This window comes from Opisthocomus hoazin, chromosome 4 (genome assembly GCF_030867145.1).
Source record: "Opisthocomus hoazin isolate bOpiHoa1 chromosome 4, bOpiHoa1.hap1, whole genome shotgun sequence".
In the NCBI taxonomy this organism is placed as follows: domain Eukaryota; kingdom Metazoa; phylum Chordata; class Aves; order Opisthocomiformes; family Opisthocomidae; genus Opisthocomus; species Opisthocomus hoazin.
Genome location: NC_134417.1, coordinates 3,947,685 through 3,971,396, shown reverse-complemented (window position 1 = coordinate 3,971,396; position 23,712 = coordinate 3,947,685). Strand labels below are relative to the sequence as shown.

The 23,712-nt window shown below is 43.8% G+C and overlaps 1 protein-coding gene and 2 non-coding genes across 9 annotated transcripts; all 3 read left to right on the top strand.

Moving 5' to 3' along the window:
* Positions 1-323: 323 nt before the first annotated feature.
* ATG16L1 (autophagy related 16 like 1) lies at positions 324-22,067 on the top strand. Of its 7 annotated transcripts, none has more exons than XM_075417621.1 (19): positions 325-515; positions 1,592-1,685; positions 4,070-4,175; positions 5,743-5,816; positions 6,020-6,271; positions 7,161-7,226; positions 9,456-9,542; positions 10,031-10,087; positions 10,286-10,333; positions 11,050-11,152; positions 13,664-13,769; positions 13,890-13,960; positions 15,501-15,572; positions 17,525-17,645; positions 18,484-18,589; positions 19,118-19,267; positions 19,667-19,714; positions 20,064-20,165; positions 20,561-22,067. In XM_075417621.1, the coding sequence occupies exons 1-19, from the start codon at positions 401-403 to the stop codon at positions 20,652-20,654; spliced, it is 1,872 nt and encodes a 623-aa protein (XP_075273736.1). In that variant the 5' UTR covers positions 325-400; the 3' UTR covers positions 20,655-22,067. The 7 variants fall into 7 exon arrangements, with proteins under 7 accessions (XP_075273738.1, XP_075273739.1, XP_075273737.1 ...); XM_075417620.1 differs by having other exon boundaries at positions 9,453-9,542; XM_075417623.1 differs by lacking the exon at positions 10,286-10,333 and having other exon boundaries at positions 324-515.
* LOC142361275 (small Cajal body-specific RNA 6) lies at positions 11,359-11,629 on the top strand. Its single transcript, XR_012763870.1, has one exon.
* LOC142361276 (small Cajal body-specific RNA 6) lies at positions 14,369-14,630 on the top strand. The gene has a single exon (XR_012763871.1).
* Positions 22,068-23,712: the final 1,645 nt, after the last annotated feature.

Sequence of the window (23,712 nt, the reverse complement as noted above, 5' to 3'; positions counted from 1 at the left end):
AAAGGTGTTCGTCCATCCGCCTGCCTGCCCGCCCGGCGGTGGCGGCCGACTCCGCGCTCGCAGTGCGACCTCGGCGAGGGCGGTGGGGTCAGCGGCGCCGGAGGCGGGCGGGACGGACGGAGGGCGGGCGGACGGGAGGGGCGGAGCCAGGCGGTGGCGGGGCAGCCGCTGTCGCCATCGCGCTGCGCCGCTGAGGAACGAGGGCCCCTGACAGAGCGCGGCCGCAGCGCCATGGCGGGCGTGGGGCGGCGGCCGCGGGCCGCGCCGGCCGAGCCCGGGCTGTGAGGAGGGCGCTCCCCGCCGCCCGGCCCCGGCCTCCCGCCGCCTCCCGGCGCTGCTGCCCGCCTCCCGCTCCCCTCGGCCGCCCGCCCCCGCTGCCCCTTCCCGCCGCGCCGCGGAGATGGCGTCGGGGCTGCGCGCCGCCGGGTTCCCGCCCTGGAAGCGGCACATCGCGGCGGAGCTGCGGCGGCGGGACCGGCTGCAGCGGCAGGCCTTCGAGGAGATCATCGGGCAGTGTGAGCGGGCCGCGGGGCGCGCTCCTTCCCCCCACCCCTTCGGGGAGGGGGAGGACGGCGGTGGCGAAGGGCCCACGAGGCCTGGCGGGCATCGCTCTTGGAGGGCTGGCTGGGAGGCGTTTGCTAGAGCCGGGAGAAGCTGGGCTGAGGGAAGCCGGGGTTTCCGCGTGCTGAAGGGCAGCGAGCGGCTGCTGCTCTCCGTTCCCTCACAGGCTACAGCGAGTTTGTGCTGTGGACAGAGACCGAGTTGTTGAATTGTGCGCGCAGTTCCCGCTCAGACGCTTGTGGAGTTGAGAACAGCAGTGCTATTGACCACGCTCGTGGTCTGTTGTTAAATTTGGAGCGATTCCGGGGCCAGCGCTTTCTACCCGGCGCGTGCTTGCCCGTCCCTGTCCTGCCTCAGCGGTGACAGGAGCGAATGGCAGTGAGGGTCACAGAATCACAGAATAGTAGGGGTTGGAAGGGACCTGTGTGGGTCATCTAGTCCAACCCCCCTGCCGAAGCAGGGTCACCTAGAGCAGGCTGCACAGGACCTTGTCCAGGCAGGTCTTGAATATCTCCAGAGAAGGAGACTCCACAACCTCCCTGGGCAGCCTGGGCCAGGGCTCCGTCACCCTCAGAGGGAAGAAGTTCTTCCTCATGGTCACCCAGCGCTGCTGGCCCACACGCCGAGGGGGGAAAAACAGCCAGACCTCAGCAGGGCTGTGTGCGGTGTTGGCTGCGACCAGTCCCCTGGCAGGTCTGCTCTCCTTGCTGCTGTCAGCTGAGGGCCAATAAAGAGTCTGAGCTTTGAACCCCTTGTGTTTTAGCAGATAGCCATACACTTGAGCAGCCTCCCTATCAAACTTTCATAAGACCGGCCCCGTGCAGCGTCTGGATTAATGAGGAATTCTTAGACTTAGTGCTGAATACTGCCTTGGCCGGCTGACATCAGAGGAGTGCACACTAATGTGGTGGAGGCATACATAGCGTTTGGTTGTGTCAGAATAATTAAAGGTCGATCTTAGCTGGTAGCCGTGGTGGAATCTGGTTTTGCTTTTTGGTTATCTTCTTAATTGCACTTCTTGCCCTTTCAGATAACAAGCTATTAGAGAAGTCGGACCTTCATGCTGTGCTGGCTGATAAGCTTCAAGCAGAAAAATATGACATGCAGAGCAGACATGAGATCAGGTATTTAAAATTCCTTTTCTGTCAGTCAGGTGTCTGTCATGCGTACTGTGACCTAAACCATTGTGTCATGCATTACGTAAACAACTTCTAGGTTACTACAGTAACTTGGAATAAAACAAGCTGGGCAATCTGTTGAGCTAAAAATAAATTACAACCAACTCTAAGCATGTTATAAAGTTGCAATATGTTTACAGTATACAGTGAGAAAGATCTGACCAAATTTTGGACGCAATTTATCACAAACTCAAGGTATGGAGGTGTACCAGAATGCGCTTCTGTTTCTGGTCTGCCTTGTAATGCTTATAATGTTTGCCTGGTATTAGTGCCTAATGGTTATCATCTGACTCCTGAAATTGTCTGAATTTGTAAGCATTGCAGGGAGAAGCCAACGGCTGAATTTCTTTCAGTCTGTGTTACCACGTAGAAGGGGAGAATGGAGAAAATTGTGATTGTGAAGTGTCACTCTTAAATAAGGACTATATGCTAAGAAGAAAGTGTCTTCTGCCTGCTTTTAGCAGGGTTTTTTTCAGGAAACTTCCTCTCTAACCTGGACAGACAAAGGTCACGCTGCTCATTCTGTTGGCGTTTGAATTCAAAGCAAAGCCATTTGAGAGCAGTGTGTCCTTTGTCTGGACAGCGTGTAAATCCCAGCAGGTAAAGGCTGATGGGTTCTGCTATTGGTGTAACTGAAGAAAAGGCAGGGCGGTAGCTCGGAATTTCCTGCTTCTGTAGGATTTGCTGCTTCTTTTGACTGTGTAATGCAAACGGTAAATGCACGTCTAATTGGGATATACAACAAATAAGTATAGTTAAGACTATTGTGTACTATTACTAGTAAGGAAAGAAGTGGTCCTGATTTTACAGGAATTAAAGGCAAAACATCAGCGTTTGGCCAGCAGGCTGTAGTTAACACCCATGTGAATGTTCTCAAAAGCTTTCTGATGACTGCCATTGTCTTGAACCATCTTTAGTTTATGCGAATCTGATCCTGGTTGAACAACTGCTCTAAGAGGTGAGGCTCGAGTAGACAAGGATGAAAAGAAATGCACAGAAACAGCATCTTCAGACTAAATACTAAGATGAACTCTGATACTGTCCTCAGTATATGAGAGTTTTTTGAAGCGGAATGAATTCCCTGATCCTAGATAGCTGAGGAAAAAAGCTTTTGCTTAGCTCAAGGCTAAGGAGAAGTGTCTAGTTCTGGCTATAGATGTGAGCATGGCCAGAGTTATAGGACGTGTTGGATATTACCACTGGACTTGGCTTCCTGTCTGTGTGGACACTGTTTTGGAAATGCAGTGTCTTCTAGTGCAGCATCAGTTCAGTGAAGTGTTGTGTGTTTGGTTTTTTCATCTGTTTTTTTGAGAAGGGTGTAAGGTTACTGGTATCGCTGGGAGACCTTTCAGCTTCTGAATGCGTTATCTGTTTCCCACTGGACTGTTACAATGCAGAATGACTGCAGAAACAGATGCTTGCAACTACCTTGTTCTGTTTGTCTGATGCAGAAATGACCAACTTAAAATTATTGTTACAAATTTTAAATAAAATTATTAACCTGGTCTAGTGGAAGATGTCCCTGTTCATGGCAGGGGGGTTGGAACTAGATGATCTTTAAGGTCCCTTCCAACCCAAACCATTCTATGATTATTTTTAACAGCTGTAATTTATAGTATAGCTGCTAACTCACTCAAAGGCTGTGTGTGTGATGAGTAATGTGTGTATATGCTTTTAAAAAAATAGTTTCTGTTCCTGTCTCTGTGCTTTCAAAGACAAAAGTGATAAACATTACAATCATAGTTGTTTGGAGGGTGGTATGTGTGTTGTTCTGGTGTATAGAAATTCCAGATTATGTCACGGTACTGCTGTGTTGTAAAACCCGATTAAAAAACACCCCAAAACCTTTACACAATAAGAGGCTAGAAGGTAGTTAAGACAATGGAGAAGCGACTTGTAACACCTGGGACTATAAAGCTGAGCATCTTCAAGGTCCACTAGCTCCCTCCAAAACAAATTTGAGGTGGTAAAATATTTGTAGTTCTTCCAGAGTTTGGAGTATGTACTTATAAAACTCAATTGCCTTCGTGCAAATTCGAGCAAATGCTAGTTATCTTTCATTTGTGTTTGAATTCTGTTTTAGAAATGTACATAAAGGTGAAGTAAGTCCTCAGTAAGTTTAATTTTTGAGTACTATATAATGTCATTTTGGTTGGCGAGAAGTGTGTTGTGGGGGAGCTAGCTGTGGTTTAGTTTGTTATGAATGATCTGTATCTCTGATGTAGTATAGGAAATCCAAGGGAGTTTGCCCTGAGACAAACTGGTCAAAGGCACAGGAGCAGTTGGGTTCTAGTTTGTGACATCCCTTCTTCCTCTCTCTCAAACTCCAGTCCAGGACATGATGGCACATGGAATGATGCTCAGTTGCAGGAACTGGCACAGCTGAAGATAAAGCATCAAGAGGAGCTGACAGAGCTGCATAAGAAACGTGGCGAGGTTAGGAAAAGTTCTTTTGTGTTCTGCATGATCTGTGCGTGGCCCTTTGTGAACATGACCTCAACTTTACCAAGCTTATTCATCATCATTTTTTCCTCACTTCACATGCAGCCTTTTTGAAGTTTCCCATGTTGATGATTAAAATAAACCAGAGGTGGTTCGTCTTTAAAAACTGACAGACAGGAGATAAGAGATACATTGTCAGCATAACATGATTTTTAAGAAGTGCTTGATTTTGTTTCATGAGTGTTTTTTTGACTGTATTTATTAGAGGAGAAAGGAATTGATCCAGTTTAGAGCTGCACATGACCACTAGTTTGACATTGAAAAGACTTTGAATGAGTGAGAGAATAGGTGGCTGTGTATGGTTTCCTTTGTGTCTCTCACATTGCAGGACCACTGCTATAAAAGAATGGACAAAATAAACAAGCACAAGCAAAGGCTGAAAGTGCTGTGCTGTTAGACTGAAAAGGGAGTACTGGTTCTGCCGTGTAGGTGCAGTAGGGAGCCTGGAAGAGAGGAGAAGCCACTTTTTTTTTTCTTTTTTTTTTTTTTTTTTAATGGGAGCATGTGGAGGCTTCATTGGCAGAATTGGGTTTTTAAAAACCACAGCAGTGGATTGAATGAGTCCAGAAGCTGGTAACCTGAATGGTACTGCAGACTTTTATAGGGAGAAGGTGGGAGTGACCTGGAAAATGTTCTCATGCTCCATTGATCACACCTCACTGGAGTTGTGGAGAAGCTCCAATATCAGTAATTTTGAGCTTTTCAAAGGGGAGACAGCTTGCTACAGGAGATGTGCACTGACTAGTCAGAGCGGTGAAAATTCCTTCTTTTCCTCCAACCTGGTATCCTAAGCCGTCTGCCCGGGCAGGCGCCCTTCTCAAACCTCTGTCTTCCTTCTGCCTGAGCAGCCAAGGCTCTGTACGCTGTGGGGCTTGCTGCTGCTTGCTGCCTGGGTAGCTGTGAGCTGGTGGCAGCAGCTTGTTAGTGTTGACGTCTGCCCGTCTATTTCCTCTGTGCTGCAGAGACTCCACCAGCAACTTCCTTTGTGGGAAAACTCTTTGTGAAACCTGTGCTTATAATATGTGAGCTACATGTCTCCTGTAACGGCTGTCCTGGCTGTAACAGGAAGATTTGTTGCATGGTTGTTAGTACTCATGTGTAGGTTTGTTTACTTGGCAGTTTTTAGTTTCTGTATTGATTTTTTTCCACGACTTCAAAAAATAAAAAATTCTTCCTAATATGCATTCTGTTTGATGTGACTTTATTAAAGAAACTTTTTGAGGGAAGGGAGTGAGATGTTGAAGGTTTGAGGGAAGGGAGTGAGATGTTAAAGGACATCAACTTTTTGACCCCTCATACTTGAAAGTAGATTCCCTGATTTAATGACCTGTGTGACAGGGGCAGTAGACAGATCTGTATAGAAAGCTGTGAAAGAAGACCTGACAGGTATACCTCCTGCCTGTGGTGTTAGACTGGTCTGTGCTCGCACTGGCTGCTGCTCAGTGTGTGTTATCCAGCTGGCATCCCTGCGGTTTGTAATGTAATTTTCTCCTCTCCCTAGTTGGCCCAGTCTGTAATTGATCTGAATAACCAAATGCAGCAGAAGGACAAAGAGATGCAGATGAATGAAGCAAAGTGAGTAGGAACTGTTGCATCTGTGTGATTGGTATGAGACCCAGACTTCTGGTTGAGTTACTTATTAATGTTATAATATTCTCTAGGAGTCCTAGCCGTGGGCTAAAATTCCTTTGTTAGGCTTTGTACAGATAGCTCAGTGGTGGATGGTATAGGTCCCAAAGGAGATCCTCATTGTTTTCTATGTTTTGTTGCCGTTCCAGGATTGCAGAGTATTTGCAAAAGATCTCTGAACTGGAAACAGAGTGCCAGGAATTGCGTAGCAAACTGCAGGATCTCGAGCGAGCTAATCAGACACTGAAAGATGAATATGATGCTCTCCAGATCACCTTCAATGCCTTGGAGGAGAAGCTGAGGAAAACTACTGAAGACAACCAGGAGCTGGTCTCACGCTGGATGGCAGAGAAAGCACAAGAAGCCAATCGTTTGAATGCAGAAAATGAAAAGGATTCAAGGTGAAACTGAGGCCCTCTATTTGATAAACTACATCCCAGTGTACTTTTTGGATACTTACGAGTGCATAGGATAAAACCAGATTTAGTTTTGATCTCTGAGATCTCTCTATTCTTGCACAACACAATGAGAGTCCAGAACTTTGTGTTCCTTCTTCTGGCCAACACAGACGAATGCTTTGTGAAAACATTCCTGTCTTTTAAATGAATAAAACATGTTCTTTTGTTTCTTGAGCAACATTTAACTATGGCCTAACAATCATATATCAGATAGAAACTTTTTTTTTTCTGCTGGTATTAGATTTGATCTTTTCTTGCTTGTATTGCATCTTGATACTACTACAAGTTTATCCTTTTGTTGACGTAACCAATTTAAGTGTATTGTGCATTCTGCTAAAAGGAGAAGCTGCCGTGAGACTGAACTATCTATAACTTGCAAAAATAAGTTTGTGCTTTTTTTCCTGTGTGAAATAGTAATTTTTCTTCTGAATTGTTTCAGCTTACATGCCAACTAACAATACTTGGAGACTAAGAATTGTAAGACAAGTCTCGTAGTACTTGGCAGTTTTGTATTATCTTTACTAACATAATCATTATTTTTTCAAGTTTTTGCACTTTGCACAAATCCACATTCTTGTGGGTCATAAAGGGCTGTAGGTGCACTTCACCTTATGCCTCACTCAGTTGATCTTGTCCTTTGCTATTCGCAGTAAGAAAAATGCACTGAGTATTTTGAAACGCAGGATAAAATTAGAGCAGTGGTCTGATTTATTTTGAAATCTTATGAAGCCCTTCAAAACTATGCAAGGGTAACCTTTGGAATTGGATTAAGGAAGTTTGTTGTTTGGTTTTGGTTTTTTTTTTTTAAATAACCTTCTTTTCCTCATCTCAGGAGACGACAAGCGAGGCTGCAGAAGGAGCTAGCAGAAGCTGCCAAAGAACCCCTGCCTGTTGAACCGTAAGCAGTCTTGATTGATTTACAGGGTCTCCTTCATAACTTCATGCTTCAATTTCATACAGATGCATGATAAATAATATCTCTTACTTCTAAATTTGGTGATGTAAAGGAGTGTTTAAATTTTGGTGCAGAGTCAAAAATGTACAGTAACTCTCCCTAGCTGAACTTCCAGAAGATGGAGCTCTGTTATGACTGAAAATAGATGCTTGGACTGAAAGTGCTAAGAACAGTTCACAAGGTGAAGCATTATCTCAGCATAAAAACATCTGTCATGTGGTGCCTTTGATCTTACAGAAGTTCTCTAATCATGGAGCAGTATAGTCCTGAGATGCCAACATTTTTAAGTGTTAGACTACAAATAGCTATGATCAAGGATTTCCTGTAGGAACAGGTACTTGAGTACCTGTAGGTACAGCTTGTTGAGGTGTGACTCTCCATGACAGGATCACTGCTGAGCTCTGTGTCACAGGCCAGCGGACAGTTCCAAGCCGGAGGACAGTCTTCCCAGCTCGTAAGAACAGTGATATCCCTTTTGTCCACGTTATTTGATGTAAACACATGTGGAATATCTTAGAATATTAAACTCTTCAATAAATAATGTTGCACTGAGAGGGGAAATCCACGTGTAATGTCTGTGGCCACTTTCCCTCTAAGCTTCTTTGTCTTCGTTACCCAAACTGAGACCTTCTTATCTTAGACCTGAGCTCAGAAGCAGCTGTATTGCAACAGCTTGAATATTTTACTTCCTGTTGCGGTGGGAATGGTGGTCTTGGTGTTTCGTGAGTAATTTGATACAAGACACTGAAGTTATGAAGAAGCCTGTTTAAAAAAAAAAAAAATAGAAAATAATTACTTCTGTAAATGTCTCAAATTCTGCTTCACAGATGTTTTTGATTACTTCTTTCTGATTTTGTAATTGTAGAGCATTTGTGTTGTATAAATGTGCTGCTTACTGAAGGAGAAAATTGCACCATTTCAAGGATTATGCCCGCTGTTTATATTCACTTCGAAAATAATGTTAACATGGAATTTTTTTTGCTACATACAGTTTTAATAACTCAAACTTTAGATTTTAAAAAAGAAATATCAGCAGAACTTGATAGTGTTTTATTGAAACATCACCCTGATCCTGTCAGAGTATATATTTTCCATAGCCTTTTCATATATACTGTCCTGCAAAATCTTAGAACTTAAAGTACAGCTATATTCTGAAATGAGGGATTAAAAACGGTGCCATCGTCTTCAATTCTTTTGCAGATGAGTGTTATCTGGTGTCAGGAATTGGTTTATTCCTACTTTAAATGATGAATTTAAGCTTCCTGTTCAGTCAAATGGCATCAGATTGGTAGAGTGTGTTTAAAAATAGTTTGTCCTGCAAAATCAGCTGTGGAGGAAAAATCATCACTGGAGGAAAAAATACTACACTGTCAGAGCCCGTGATGACTAATAAGGAAAAACCTTTTCGCATTAGCTGAGTAGTTTAGTTCATGGTATATGTACTGGAACCTCACACTTCTGTGCAGTTGTACACCAACACTTTAATGAAGTGTACCAAAGCATCCCCTGTACTTACTGGAGCAGCACCCGAAGTACAACAGTAGAGAAAGTATCCAAATATGTGTGTGGATGAAGAAGGAAAATTCAAACACTTGTGCATTTTTTCAATACCTTCCTAGTTTTGGAACAGCAAAAAAGGTGCTGTGAAAATAGGATATCACCTATATTTGGGCTTGCAAGAACTCATGGTTTTGCTGTTCTGTAATTATTCCAACAAATACAGTTCACTCTGTAGCAAAATCTTGCTCAGATGTGATAGATCCTTATGCTGCTGTGTGTAGTGCTGCAAGCTGAAATATAATGCCTGTAATAAAGACAATCTGGAAAGGGTGCCCGTCGACATAAATATGGGGGGAGGGAGGAAACTGAACCCTCTTGTCAGTGAAGAGTGTAGGTGTCAGCTGGAAAGAAAAAACTGAGATTTAGGTTCTGCATGTACTTGGTTTTGGATGTTGTATGGTGAATGTAGTATCTCAAGCAGTGACAGCTGGATCAGTGTCTGTGTAGTCTGGATCTACCTGCATGTTACTACAGCTGAGAAAACCCAGATGCAGGTTGGGTGCAGACACCGACAGACCCCGGAACACCGTCATCTGCTCAGTTCATCAGTGGGTGGCTTCCATAGGAAGCTCTGGCTGATTGAAAACAAAGTGTTTTCTCTCATTTCAGCAGGGATGATGATATTGAAGTGCTTGCAGATGAAACCTCTGACACAGCTGAGGAAACATCTCCAGTGCGAGCTGTCAGCCGAACATCGAGGTTTGTAGACTGAGAGATTTTTGTGTCATGTCATTGAGGAAGCACAAGGGATGGAAGAGTTGGAACAATGCTGGGAGTGTTACCGACATTTATTGATTTAGCAGAAATGCTGAAAATAGCTTCACCTAGCTTAAATGCATCGTTTTCTTCCTCTAAAATTGCAGTGAGTGGAAAGTAAGAGGTAGTTACATGAAAGCATGGATTAATTTGGTTGAAACTTCAGACTTGGCAGACGGTTGTAGCTAAACCCAGTAATTCACAGGGTGGAGGTTGAGGGAAACTGAAGAAACTTCACTCACAAATGATGTTCCGAGTTGTAGTTACTGGTGACTTTTGAACTGATGCGTGCCTCTGGTGTTTTCTGTCTTCGGACTGGGTCTGCAGGGGAGGGAGTCTTTCCAGAGACTTGTCGCTATGAAATGTGTTTGTATTGATCTTTATGTGGAGAAGCTATTCACAAGGTTTAAACCTGTCCTCCCCTCCTTCAGTAAGCGACTCTCCCAGCCAGCTGGAGGCCTTCTGGACTCTATCACTAATATCTTTGGGTAGGTTAGAACACTTTCACCTCTTTGTTTTGTATATTGGTTTCAATGTACACCAAAATCTTGGTGATGCAGGGAATACAAACATAATTTCAGGCTTTCTTCTAGCTTCTGCCTTTCTTTTTTTTTTCTTTTTTTGTTCTCCTCAACTTCCTGTTTCTTCCATCTTGCCGTGTGCTGACCTCTGACCTTTCCCTCCAGTCTGTCTGAGTCTCCCCTTTTGGGACATCAATCTTCTGATGCTGCCAGGTGAAAACGTTATCCGCTCTTAGTCCAGCATGTATTCCGTTGAAGTAACATGGAACCCAGCTGCATTATCCTGCTTAGATTTGAAATATCATGATAACACTGGCTAGAAACTGTCTACAGTTAGAGAGGCAATGAGCCCCTCTTTGTGGAGAGAATTCACGGGGTTTGCTCTTACTTTCCACTGCACTTTGCCCCTCTAATAGGGTTACTTAAAATAAGTCGTTGGGTTCTGTGCCTGGTATCCAGAGTGGAGCCAGTCCTTCTAAGTCAAGTTCTGCATTAGCTGGACGGTCTTTGCTTAAATGGTGCAGCCTGAGCTTTTGAATGGAGCATTTTGCTGCCTGGGATATAGCGTTGCAATAGAGTTGAGTCTCCCTAGACATAATGATGGAGTTGTGGTGTTTCCAGCTGAACTCAGCTGCAGCCATTCCCATGTTTCTCTTTCCTGTTAAAACAAAGTGCTCCAAAATGAGGTCAGTAATCAGTTCAGGTAACTTATCTGGCATACTATGAAATAGGTAAAGCCACAACTGGATGTAGTGTTATATGACAAATGTAGTTTTAGAAAGATGGGATAAAAGAAAGTTAAAAACTCCTTGCCCCGTTTTTTTAGTCACTGTGCAGTGTAGCTGAGTGACAGGTACCGATCTGGATGAACTCAAGAGAAACAGCATTCACTTCTCCTTTTAAAATATTTCTACTTTGTTTCATCTCAGGAGGCGTTCTTTGTCCTCGTTCCCTGCTCCCCAGGATAATGTAGAGCCACATCCAGGTGCCAGTAAAGAAGTGAGAGTGCCCACTACTGCCATATGTGTCTTTGTAAGTATAAAAGGAATTCCCGGTTCTGCCATTCCTTTTACTGCCTTAGGAGGAATCCTGTCTGTGTGGGAACTGATCTCCTGAACCTCCTTCCGTTAACACTGCCAAACAAGAAGGAATTCTTGATTTGGTACCATAGTTCATACTGCTTAATTCTTAGCCCAAATGCTCCTCAGAGCCAGTGTGCTTGATGTCTGTCTTGCTGAGGTCGATGATGACTAGTAAAAGGTCTGAGGGCACAGGGGAATTGCACTCCATTACCCTCTTGGCTCCCAGCAGTCCTCGTTCTGTCATGCCGTAGTAGAGCTATGATGGAGGAAGAGATTGCTGACAGTTGGGGATTAATTCAGTTCCAGTTCTCCACAGTGAAGGGAGTTGTGGCACTGAGTGTAGTCCAACAGAACTGGTTAAGAGGAGCTTGTGGTAGTGGGGTGTCTTCATTTATTGTGTGTGATCTGAAGTTTTCAAGCTGAGACCTCCTTCATGTGTTGTTTTGGCCTCACAAGGCCAAACTTAGATTTCTGTGAGGGGCATTGCCTTCTGAATGAAAGATACCGTGGTAAATTGTCTTGTAACGCAGCTGCTTGTTTGAATGTTCCTCTTGAGCTTTCTCAGGCACTCCAATGCTTTATGTGGATATTTCATGGATATAACATTACTTATTTTTTTCATCCAGAGTAACAGAGTGGCTCATTGCAGCATGAAGGCTTGTGCATTCCTAGACTGCTCTGTTACCGTCTTCTGTAGTGGAAATCATGGGGTGGAGGGAGTAGCAATGTTATCTGAAGTGAGAATCGAGTCATAACTTTGGTGACAGTCTGGAGCTGGCTTCAATGGGGAGCATCAGAGGAGATGTTCATGGCTGCAGTGTGTGTTGCAGCCTCTCTCCTCCTCTGGCTATGTGCAGCAAGCACAGTTGATCGACAGGTATAATCCTGGCTCATTTCATCATAAAAGGTATTGCAAAGCTATATGTGTGAGGTTTTCAAGAACCACATGAGAGGTTATGTTTTCACCTTTCTCTTGATCTTCTGTAGTGTCATTTGAACTTCCAAGAGCAGTGGACCCTGTCTTCCCAATATGGAGGGGCAAACCACAGTATACTGTGCCACCCTGTTCCAATTTCCTGTCTTGCCACAGGAGTAGGAAGAGCTGCAGTAGTAAGCCTGTCGGACTGTGGCAGTGTGGAAGTGATGTATGGTTAGCGCTGCACTACTAGAAGGAACAAGTCCCTACTCATTTTGTGGGAATCCGTATGTTCCTTCTGGAGATGATCTATGTTATGTTTTAGTTCCTGTGTTTGGAGCCCAGGTGGAGTGTGAGGATGTGTCTAGGTCCAGCAGAGCATTCCAGGAATGAATGCAAGCACTCTGTGCCAGGGATTTGGCAGATACATGGAGCAGACCGGGCTTACTTCGGGAGAGATGAGTAGAACAGTCTTTGGAAGGTGGAGAGGGCAGCTGCTTCAGCTGGCATTCTTGGGCATAGTGTCTAGGCAAGACCTTTGACCGGTTTTGTTCTGAATGGCTTTCCTGCACTTCTAGAAAGATCAGATATGAAATGTGATGACCCCTAAATATGAGCTGGCAGACCAAGTTCAAGCAACGAGTTCCAGAAAAATACAAGTTTCAAGAAAAACTGATTTTGAAAGAGCAGTTAATGAAAATCCTTAAAAGGGAATGCAGAAAATGAATTAAGAATGTGGTACTGGTGCTGTGTGGGTAAGTAGTATAAAGCTCTGACATTAGCAGGGGTAAAAAAAGGAAGGAAGCTTAAAATTCTCATAGTTTTTAAAAGGTTCAGAATGACTATTAGGTGGCCAACACCAGCTTCAAAACGTTAAGCTGTGAGAAAGCAGGGGTGTCGCTGCGCCTGCAGATAGGAACCACAGCTTAAGCCCAAGTTCTCTGTGAGAGAAGGTGCTGTCGCAACTGTCCTGGTACTACTTAATCACTAATATAAAGTAGCATTATCACCAATACACTAAATGAATGCAGTTAATCTGTTATGCTGTTTTCTAGCAGACTTTCCTAACTCAAGCCTGACTTCAGTGTTCTGTGGTTGTGTGAACTGATTAGATCATGTTCCGTGGCTGGCTCTAGATGGAGAAATGAAAAGTTAGTTTCCTTCTACAATATATCGCCTGTTACTGGTTTTTGTCCTGTCCTTTCCTTAATTTTTTTCTGGTGTAAATTTAGGCTTTATAAGACAAGGCTTTTAACTTACGAATCACTGTAAGGCTTCTGGCAGTTTATCACTGTTGAGTCTTTGCTACTGTTTTTCTTTGTGCTTTTGTTTTTTCCTTTAGATAAGGATGAGCCTTTTTGTTCTGTTTGTACACTGTCAACCATTGTAGAGTTTTAATCTGCGGCTTTGTTTCCTATATACTACTGAAAGATCTACAACTGTGGTTCTGTATGACCTTGAAGTTCTATAGCTTTCTAATCTGTGGTTTTTTGGGTCTTTGCTAATTCCATTTTGGGTGGCTGTTCTGTTCCTCCCCCTCCTCAGGATGCACATGATGGGGAGGTGAATGCAGTGCAGTTCAGCCCTGGTTCCCGGTTACTAGCGACAGGAGGCATGGACCGGAGGGTTAAGCTTTGGGAAGTCTTGGGAGGTAAACTTTCTTGCTCTGGGGTATGGTGGGACGCTAAACAAACTCATATTATAGTTTACTTTGTGTCGGTTTCTGTTCTATAATCCTTTGCTTAAGTTTCGTTTGTCTTTCTCTGTGCAGATAGGTGTGAGCCCAAAGGTTCCCTCTCTGGTAGTAATGCTGGGATTACAAGCATAGAATTTGATAGTGCTGTGAGTATCAGTGCAATATCTGCTGTTTGTGATTGGGAATAAATTAATTGAATTATGTTGTGCTCTGCTATCAATCTCCATTCTAACATTTTGAAAAGTTACCCAAGAAATGAGTTAAAATACTTATGAGAGTAACTTCAAATAGTTAAAAATGGTACAAAAGATCTTTATTTGATATGCTACAGTCTGTAATTTTCATCTTTGGTTTACAATTCAGAAGATGATATGTAGCTCAGACATTGGCTATTATGGGTTATTACGATAAAATTGCAGTAAAATACACTAGGCTTTTTTGAATGTAAGAAATTAGTCTTCAGCTTCCCACTAAAGCTGTCATAACAGCTCAAAAGAAGCAAATACACTGAGGCTTGATTTCTGTGAAGTTTCTTTCCCTATGTGCTATGCTGAGGTCTGTGATGAATAGTAAAAGGTCTGATTATCCTGAGACTTGCACTTCCATGACCTTTTCTCCCAGCAGTTTCTCACCAGTCACAGCACAGTAATGATGTGGCTGGCAGAGTGTTTGCTGACAGCTTGGGGCGTGTTCAGTTCATGTTAACCTGAAGTATCGGAGACATGACTGGGATCAGCGTCCGACAGTCTGACTTGAAGGAGTTTGGGGTCTGGATTGTTGTAGCTGGATGTGTGATCTGACTTTTCTGCTGAGACCTCTCCCATGACACAGTGCTTTACTGTATAGACAGTAGAGCAAAGCTGGCATAATTTCTTCCATTTGGTGATTCTATGTGCTAAACTTTATTGATACACGCCCAAAAGGATCCTTCCTTTGGACACTGACCAGCACATCAGAGGCTTGCTGGCGCTGTTAATCAGCAGGAGAAACTAGTTCTGATTTTGGCAAGCTGCTTGAACACATTTGAGGTGAGAACTGCCTGAGGTGAGATGCTAATGAGCTTTAAGGATTGAGGAAGGTCTGTTGAGATGGATAGCAGTGTAAGCATGAGCCTTGTGGATCACGTTTACACTCTCTGCTATGGATGACTTGGAAGAGCCCTAAGCCTAAAGCCATGAACAGGTCAATTGCTCTCTCCTTGGACAGATTTATTTTTTGGCATCTCCTTTTAAAATGCTAGAATTGTAATAAAAATTGCAAGAATTGGGCCAATTCCACTCTGAGGCCTATCTAAGCAGTGGTAGTAGATGACACAGGGCTTTTTCCCTGTGAAAAGTCAGAGGGGGAAAAAACCTGCAGTAGATGAGGGTAAACTAGAACCTGTTTCCTCACTGCAGCAGAAGGGAAGGACAAATGTCCGCTCTGGTCTGGTTATTGTTACTCCTTTTATCTGTAGTCATAATTCTACAAAGCACTGTCATATTTTGAGAAGAAAACGCGATAGCCTTTTTGAAAGTTGTTACACTAGCTTTCCTTATTGGTATATGCTACTGTGTTGTTGGTTTTGTTTTTTTCCCCTTACCAATATATCACTAATATGGTTTTAATAATTTACTGGAAATAGTTTTGAGTTTAATTTGCATCTTGACTTGCAGAAGTAGTTTTAAATTAATCTTGTGTTCACAGGGTTCTTACCTCTTAGCAGCTTCAAATGACTTTGCCAGCAGAATCTGGACGGTTGATGACAATCGATTACGGGTGAGTCGCTTGAAGGCAAAGCAGTGCTCGGGCTGTTTCTGCCTTGTATTTCCAGTTTTGTCTAATGGGGACATGACAGTTTTGAAAGTTGGGCATTTACAGATGCTTTCAATGGTTATTTCTGTTAACAGGATCTTTATTTCTCTTAAAGGTCTTCACAGCAAGACCTAAAATCCCCTTTTGGGGAAATTTAAATGCTTCTTACGGTTTATGGAGGAATAGTTCAATGTGTTAGCCTCAGTCCAAGGAAAGGACTGTTGAAGAAGGGTTTGCAGGAGACAGAGAGGGATTTTTGTTTCAAGTCAGGAGCAGCATTCTTGAAAAGGAGTCCCTTGCCAAGCTGTTAAAGGTAGTGAGCCTAAAAGTGCTTGCCTTCAGTCTAAACGTTCTTTGAGAGATTCCTTCTCTTCTCCCAACTCCTTTGTGCTCACATTCTTCTCCAACACTTAGCTCTAGTTTGAAGAAGGATTCACCTTTGAGTGGCCAGAAGTTGCTTTTCAGCTTTGAGAGGTTTTATTTTCTCCTTCCTATGTACACTTTTTCTCAACTTTTTATATGAGGAAGATGCTACTTCGATGTTGTGAATCTTCTGACATTTCATGTGTCAGTTATAACCTACAATTGTGTTGTAATTCACTGTGTAGTTCTCAGTGTGGAGATGTCAGGTCTCATTTAGGAAAGTGAAGAATACTAGTTCTTTTGCAGCTTCTGCTTGGCTGCAAAACCTACTATTGGATATGAATTATAGTGAATAAAAGTTTAGCAGACTGTAGATTACTCACTACAAAAAAAAGTGAGTTATCCCTGCAAACATCCTGGCTTCACAGTATCTTCCTGTAATTTTTTGGTGTCCTGGCTCACTACCAGCTTTGGGTGAGTGCATTCAGTGCTGAGGTAAAATAGTGCATTCTTCGTTTCAAGTGCGTGTGGTACAGATTGGTCATGGCTTGCACATGAGCTGGAGGCACTGAAGCTGAAATCGCAGTAAATTTTGCCACAAGCTCCCCACTTAAAGCAAATACCTGTACGTAATGACTGTGCAGGAGGAGCAGGAGAGAGATGCAGAGGGAAAGTTTACATCCTTCTCTCTGGAGTTTGTGGCCTTTCTTAAGACGAAGTGGTCTTTATGGGGTGATTCATTCTTTCAGAGTTTGTGTTGTGTATCAAGTTTGCTTTTTTCCAAACTTTGCTCTCATTCCTTTCCATTCTTAAGGGTTTTTCTTTTGTATTTCCCAAGCCCAGATTGCTTTGTAATTTGATAGTCCTTTGAGTATTTTTTTAAAAAACCTAACTATATAGCAAAGATTTCTCTCTTGCTTTTCACAGTTCTTGCTTCAGTCAGTCATTATCTGTTTTGTGATTTAGTATGTAAATATTCAGCAGTTTGAAGTGAATGTGGTTCATGTTCTTAGCCTCACAGAGCCTCCCCCTGCATTTGCAGAAACTGCTGCAGGGAGTTTTTCTGAAACCTCTGGTTGTCTCAGCTTTCAGGCTTGAGGATGTGGCAACATTTGAGACTACCCTGTTGTATTCTTGAGAGAAGCTCATTATAAAAACCTGAAGGCACGATTTCTACTTTCAGCATGCGTTAGCCTGTTCTCCTCATTGCTTCTGCAAGGCTGTGTTGCAGTTGCCATCTGTCCGTGAAACATAGGTGTGTGGAGTGTTGAGGAACAGAGCTTGCAGGTTCCCCGAGTAGCTAGAGAAACTGCAGCCAAAGGTGACCTGTGTCTCCCAGCTTCAGGCTGAACTCTGTGGTGCTGAACACTCCTACCCTGTGTTAAGCTCTGTTTAACTATAATAGATTTTTTTTTTCCTCCAGGCAGTGCAGTAGGTAAGCCAATTATGATTTGAGCTTGTATTTGAATTATTAAATAGCAGAACTAGTAAGCTAGGAGGAAAGGGAGTAAGTGGAACTGTGCAGTTTTACCATATAAATCTCTCGTCCTCAGCACACCCTGACAGGTCACAGTGGTAAAGTTCTGTCGGCCAAGTTCTTGCTGGACAATGCACGCATTGTTTCGGGAAGTCATGACCGGACCCTCAAGCTCTGGGACCTCCGCAGCAAAGTTTGTAAGGAAACCTGACTTCTGTCTTTCTGTGCTTCTACTGAATGTAAATGGAAGTAGGACATCAGCCAGATTGTTTCATCATCTTGCTAGTCTGAAAAAGCAAAAACTAGCAGCCATGCCATCTTCTGTTGTTACGCAAGTAATTGGATTCTTTCTGCCTGTTACCTGAAATAAGAATAAGAAATCAAGTGTGTGCAGGAAGCACTGTTAATGCTATTACACGAACAGCAGCTGCGTTCTGTGAGCCTTCTTTGTTTACCGGTATGGGGGTGGGTATTTTAGTCTTCCACTAAAAACTTGGAACCAGGTCAGAGTTTTTAACCCCAAGTTGGATGGAAACGTCTCTTGGAAATGTACCAGAAATTTCTACATCTCAAATGAAGGAAATGCTAGGATCCAGACTTTTCTCTGGGAGAAACACCTTATTTCCTTGGCTTTTTTCCTATTGATGGCTCTTAAACCTGCTTGCACTGAGGGAGAAGCCAAGATACCTTGATACCTGGACCACAAACATAGGTCAAGGAGGCAGTTTCATGTTGTTTAGCAGTAGCAAATTATAGCTGTCTAAATATGAAGTGGAAGTAAAGCAGCTGTTATGGAAGCGTTTAAAGGGATATAAGCCACAGCAAAGGCGATTGAGAAGGGCAGAGAGGTTGTTGAAGACTTAAGTCAGGATTATTCTAAGACAGAGTTTGTCTGCCCTGTGGCACTCCTTGGACACTGCTCTGTGTGGCCACTATGTGTGTGTTTGTGTGGCATAGTGACTATTTTCTGTCTCTGTTTTCATCAGCTTGCACAGTGTAAATTTCAGTGTGTCACCATTGGTTTATCCTTTTCAGGTATAAAAACAGTGTTTGCAGGATCTAGCTGCAACGACATCGTGTGTACCGAGCAATGTGTAATGAGTGGACATTTTGATAAGAAAATCCGTTTCTGGGACATCAGGTAAAACTATTGTAAGAGAATTTGTAGTGTAGGAGTGGTTATGGGATTGCTGCCTGAGTATAATCTGAACTATGGAACTTTTCTTCATGAGACTGGAAGTTAATGAGACTGTTACAAGAGTTGCAGAAGGCCATTGAAAGAGACTTTTGTTACGACTGTTATTACTGTTTGGTTTGGGTTTGGGATTTTTTTTGTGGGAGAAGGGATGCCCTTTCCTTTCTGGAAAGGCAGTCTGCTTTCTTGTAAATATTTTGCATTGGTCAGTACTTGCCATTCCAGATGTTACCTAGGTTTTTTTTGGGGGGTGGGGGGGTGAGTAAGGTAGTATCTAACTATTGGCTGGAAGTGTTATCCACAAAGTGAGATCTAGCTTGAGAAAGAATCGAAATGTGAGAATAAGCCAGTAATCCTTTTTCTCTTGTTCTTCCACATTGGGACGAGTCAAAGTTTTTTGACGCAGTGGTTTGGCTTCTGGATTCTGGTTTACTATTTTCTTTCCCTCCTTTTTTTTTTTTTTTCTATTCTTAGGACTGAAAGCATAGTAAAAGAACTGGAGCTGCTTGGGAGAATCACAGCTCTGGATCTGAACTCAGAGCGAACAGAGCTTTTGACCTGCTCCCGAGATGATCTATTAAAGATCATTGATCTGCGGGTTGCTGCTGTGAAGCAGACGTTCAGGTGAGTGTGTTCTCCACAAGAACATTACACATTTCAGACCTTTGGATTGCCCTCAGTGTTGGAGTGTTTTTCAGTGTCTCCTTGGACAGAGCAGTCTCCTAACTTTTTCCCTGCACGGGCACCAAACTTCTCTGGAGCCTGACAGCGAGGATCTGCTCTGGTGGATCTTTTCATTTGCCTCTTTAGAAAAGATAGCTTGGCTTAGAAGTCTTTGGCCTAAAGGAAAGAATTTCTTCAGATGCAATTGAGGGGAGGGTGTGAGAGAAATGCAAATTGTGATTAAGGGTTACTGGAGCTTATGCCAAACCATTTAGAAATCCTTACCGTGCTCTTTAGTGAGAACCTGGAAGTCCATCTTCTTACAAAGGACTTTACAATTATCTGATTTTAACTTTTCAGTGCGCAGGGATTCAAATGTGGCTCTGACTGGACAAGAGTTGTGTTCAGGTAAGGTCAGATATAAGCAAGATATCCGGATAAAACTTTCCCCAGTGAAAGTGAGTGATGCGTGATGCTTGGCTGCATTGTCCCCATTTACAGCTAGAAAAACTGGGGCAGAGTTTGTGATTTGCCCAAGGCTACCTCTTGGTCAAGACAGAGTACATATGTAAATGTTGATCCAATGTCTTGGAAACTTTCTGATTTCAAAGTGCTTTCACCTTTTAGTGTTAGCTTAAAAGCCTGTTCAATGCCAAGTTGCTTGCTTAGGAAGTTGCGGGTGGAGTGATGATGTGTGCTGGTACTTTGCTGACTTTAAAATTGCTCTCTGCCTGCTGCACCTTCTCTGATCTCATAGCCCTGACGGTAACTATGTGGCTGCGGGTTCAGCTGATGGGGCCCTCTACATTTGGAATGTGCTCACTGGGAAATTGGAACGGACGCTTGCGAAGCATCACAGGTGAGGGGAAGCCGGCCATACAGTCTGAAGCAGGGATCTGGGTTGTGAATCTTGCTGAGCCATGAAAGAATTGTGGTCGTACAGCTTTGCAACTTATATTGGTGCATGAGAATTTTTAATACGCGGATTATTTGTGGATTCACGACAGTATTCTCTAGATTGAAATAAGGTTAGGTTTGTTATTGTTCAACTTCTGAAACTGAGATACTTTAAGTGTACTTCATTAGAATTGTATCTGAAGAAACTATCTCAGGCTCATTAAAAGCAGGAATCTCTCGAGAGCTGAGAAGGTGCTTTTTCTCTGATAGTCAGACTACTATAGAATTTCATTCCGATGTTAAGTGCTGTTGTGGAATTCAGCTTTTTTGTAAACTTACACCTGGCTTCCATTTCAGTTCTTCTATCAATGCAGTCGCGTGGTCGCCAGCGGGTGCCCACGTGGTGAGTGTGGACAAAGGCAACAAGGCTGTCCTGTGGTCTGAGTTCTGACTGGCCGGCGGGTGAAAGGCAGAGCGTCCAGCGCCTCTGTGTGTGGTGGTACTGGTCCGTGGCTGAACAGAATGGAGACCCAAGCCCAGATCCGTCCGGAGCGGGGATGTTAACAAGCGCATGGGCTTCACTTTCCAGAGGAAAGTTCAAAAGCAATGGAGAAGGAGCCTGAGTCAGAGACTTCTTATGGCCATAACTACGCTGTGGCACTCGGACTCAGCAAGGGATTGGCTGTTCTGGGTGGCAAATGCCACTTAGTCCTGCCTTTACATGCGGTATCTATGCACCAAGTGGAGCTGAAGATAACTAGCGGGATTCCTCACCAGACAGCTGTGCCAAATACCCTGTCACACAAATGTATCTACAGCACTTCTGAGGTGGAGATGTTGGGAAGAAGTTACTGTGTATGCTGACTTAATACGTGTCCTGTCTCCTGTGTCCTGTTCTTGTGGCCTAGTTCAGGCTTGGGGTGAGAAGATCTTGGAAAGTGGACAGGTCCTAGGCAGTCTGAAGTGTTGGAACAGCTTTTCAAGAGAGTCTCCCGTGGCTCTGGCAGCTCTGCCGTTGAGTTACCAGCTCAATTCAGATCTGCTCTGATCCTGACACAGGTTCTCCAGCGCTGTCGGGAGAACTCTTTGTGTCAGTTTCATCTGTCTGTAGGGAAACGGTCCGTTCCTCAGGACTTCTGCACCCTTTTGTTAAAATGCCCTTCAGCAGCTTGGGTATCACAGAAGAGGAGACTTTTAATCTTTTTATTCCACAAGCAGTTTGGTTACTGGGTGCGAGGAGAGAGAAGTTCAACTTCTGCTGTGCTGCTGTGATAAGGAGTGTAGGCATACTGTGATGTCGGTACCAGAATATAGGTGTTTGGTCCCTTTTTCTGTTCATCCATCCTGTCCTGGCGGCTGTCAGTAGAACACAGGGGAGCAGCGGGGTTAAATCCCAAATCCATTGTTTTGGTGCTGGCAGTTCCAGGCCACTTGCCCCCTTCTTGAGCACACGTGCAATATTCCTGTTTGCGCTGGAGCCCTCTCTCTGCTACAGAGCAGCGTCTTGGCTCTGTCCCTGTTGAAGCATCCAAAACCGTGGTGTGGCTGGGTGTGAGTTACCTGGCATGACTTGATCCAGTCAAACCTTTCCACATCGTCTGGGCCTCAAGACAAGCCACCAGCGTTTTATTGCCTTTTTATTTGCACTTTATTTTCTTCTTTCCTCATAGTGTTTTACTAAGGAAGTGTGTTCTTTGGAGGGGCTGGATTAGGGGGCAGCCACCACAACAGGCATCTCTCTAACCTAGCGTTTTGTTCAGACACTTTCTGCAGAGGGGAATTAGAGTATATGGGGCAAAGTTTTTATTTATTCAGCTGCCCATAAGAACTTGATTGTAAATAAACCTGTGTTCTGCTTTTAAAACCCCACAATGCTCTGATTCATTTATTTGTGTGTCTGTGTGTGAGATCTTGTTCTGAATGAGTGAAGAGGGGAACCTGAAATGTGTTTTTTCTGTACTCTGTGTTCCTGATGAATTGTGGATTTGTGTTCAGCCGCATTGTGGGATTTGGCGTAGAGAGGGAAGGAAGATAATGCTCTTAGCTCGAAGCTGGACGTCCTGCAGATACACCCTGCCTCAGAAATACCGTTTGGAGACTGAAGGAGTCTTACCACGCTGAACAACTGCCTCTGTCCTTGGAAGGTTGATGTATTCTTGGATGCTTTGGATAAGTTACTGAACTGAGGAAACTAGTATCTCTATTTCAGACACTGCTGAAAATAGAAGGCTTTTTCTCTTGTGATATTTCGACTGCTGCCTTCCTAAGTTTTTAAGACAGTAGCAGGAGTTGCATGTCTCTTCAAAAACTGAAAACACTTGTTCAGAACTTTAGAGTAACGAAGCAAAGCCTTCAGCTGTTCAACGTACAAATTTCGTATGTAACTAAGAGCCATCACTGACCACCCTCACATTTTCATAGAAAAGAAGCCTTTTGTCCAGCTCTTGGAATTAAGAACTAAAGCAAAAATGAAAAGATTCGTGTTGGCGTTCTGAAGCTTTTCTAAAGGCAAGGTGATTTTCCTTCTGCCTGTTGCTGTGGCAGGAGGTGCTGCTTGAAAAGGCACCTGCCAGGAGTCCAGGTGACCTTGGTTACAGTGGAGAAGAAGCAGGTCACTAAATGACAGGTCAGCATGATGAAAGATTATTGGGAGATTAACATAATGATAACTCCGCAGGCTCTGCTGAGGAGGATCAGAGTGGGTTTAGGATGTTTATAATTTAGGCTGCTACACTTGTGGTTTCCTAGAAGATGGACACAGATTCTTACACAAAGGGCTTTGTTTTGCCTGTTGGTGCTGTTGCGAAGTAGGCTAAGAATACTGAAGGATAATGGCTAGCTAGCTAAGACCTTAAGCATTTTAGATTAAAATTCCTTAGGAGCAAGGTATGTAGGAAATTCTAGTCACCAATTTTAGCTTTTTTTGCTGTAGTTGATTTATTTACTTCTATTGCACCCTTTTCTGCTTCAACCTGCAAAGGGAAGAAGAGAAAACCAAGGTACAGTGCGGCAGCCACCTCTGCACAGCAGGTTCCTCTGCTGACTGTGGAGCTGCCCTTCGAGCAGTTTAGGGATGGGGTGGGTGGGCATCTTTCTGCAGGCGTAAGGCTGCGTTAGGAAGCGTGTGTTACGGAGAAGCTGCTTCCGAGCTCCTCGGAAGGTGTTTGCAGTGGCACATGTACCCACACCTCTCGGGAGCAGCAGGAATAACAGGAATGCTCGTTCCTCTCCTGAAAGACTAAGAATTCTGCAGCGGCAGCAGCACAAACTTTGAACAAAACCAGCTTTCTCCTGTTAGCTTCTGTGCTGTGTGACTGAATAAAGGTGTTGATTTTGTGGGTTAATTTGTGGGGGTCTCTTCCCTGCTTCCTGCAACCAGCATCTGGCTTTCCTTCAGCAACCCAGGCACAAGCGAATTTCCATGGTTTGGGGCTGGCTGGTTTGTGTTTGCCAGAGTTGATTAAACAGAGTAGTGATTAAGCTCTCCAAATAATCCACCTCCAGTTAAT

Bases quoted from the DNA above. Each gene is read 5' to 3' on its own strand.
- ATG16L1 (XM_075417620.1), top strand. From the start codon at position 401: ATGGCGTCGGGGCTGCGCGCCGCCGGGTTCCCGCCCTGGAAGCGGCAC. The intron at 9,543-10,030 runs GTTTGTAGACTG...CCCCTCCTTCAG, and splicing joins GCTGTCAGCCGAACATCGAG to TAAGCGACTCTCCCAGCCAG. The intron at 10,334-11,049 runs GTGAAAACGTTA...GTTTCATCTCAG, and splicing joins CAATCTTCTGATGCTGCCAG to GAGGCGTTCTTTGTCCTCGT.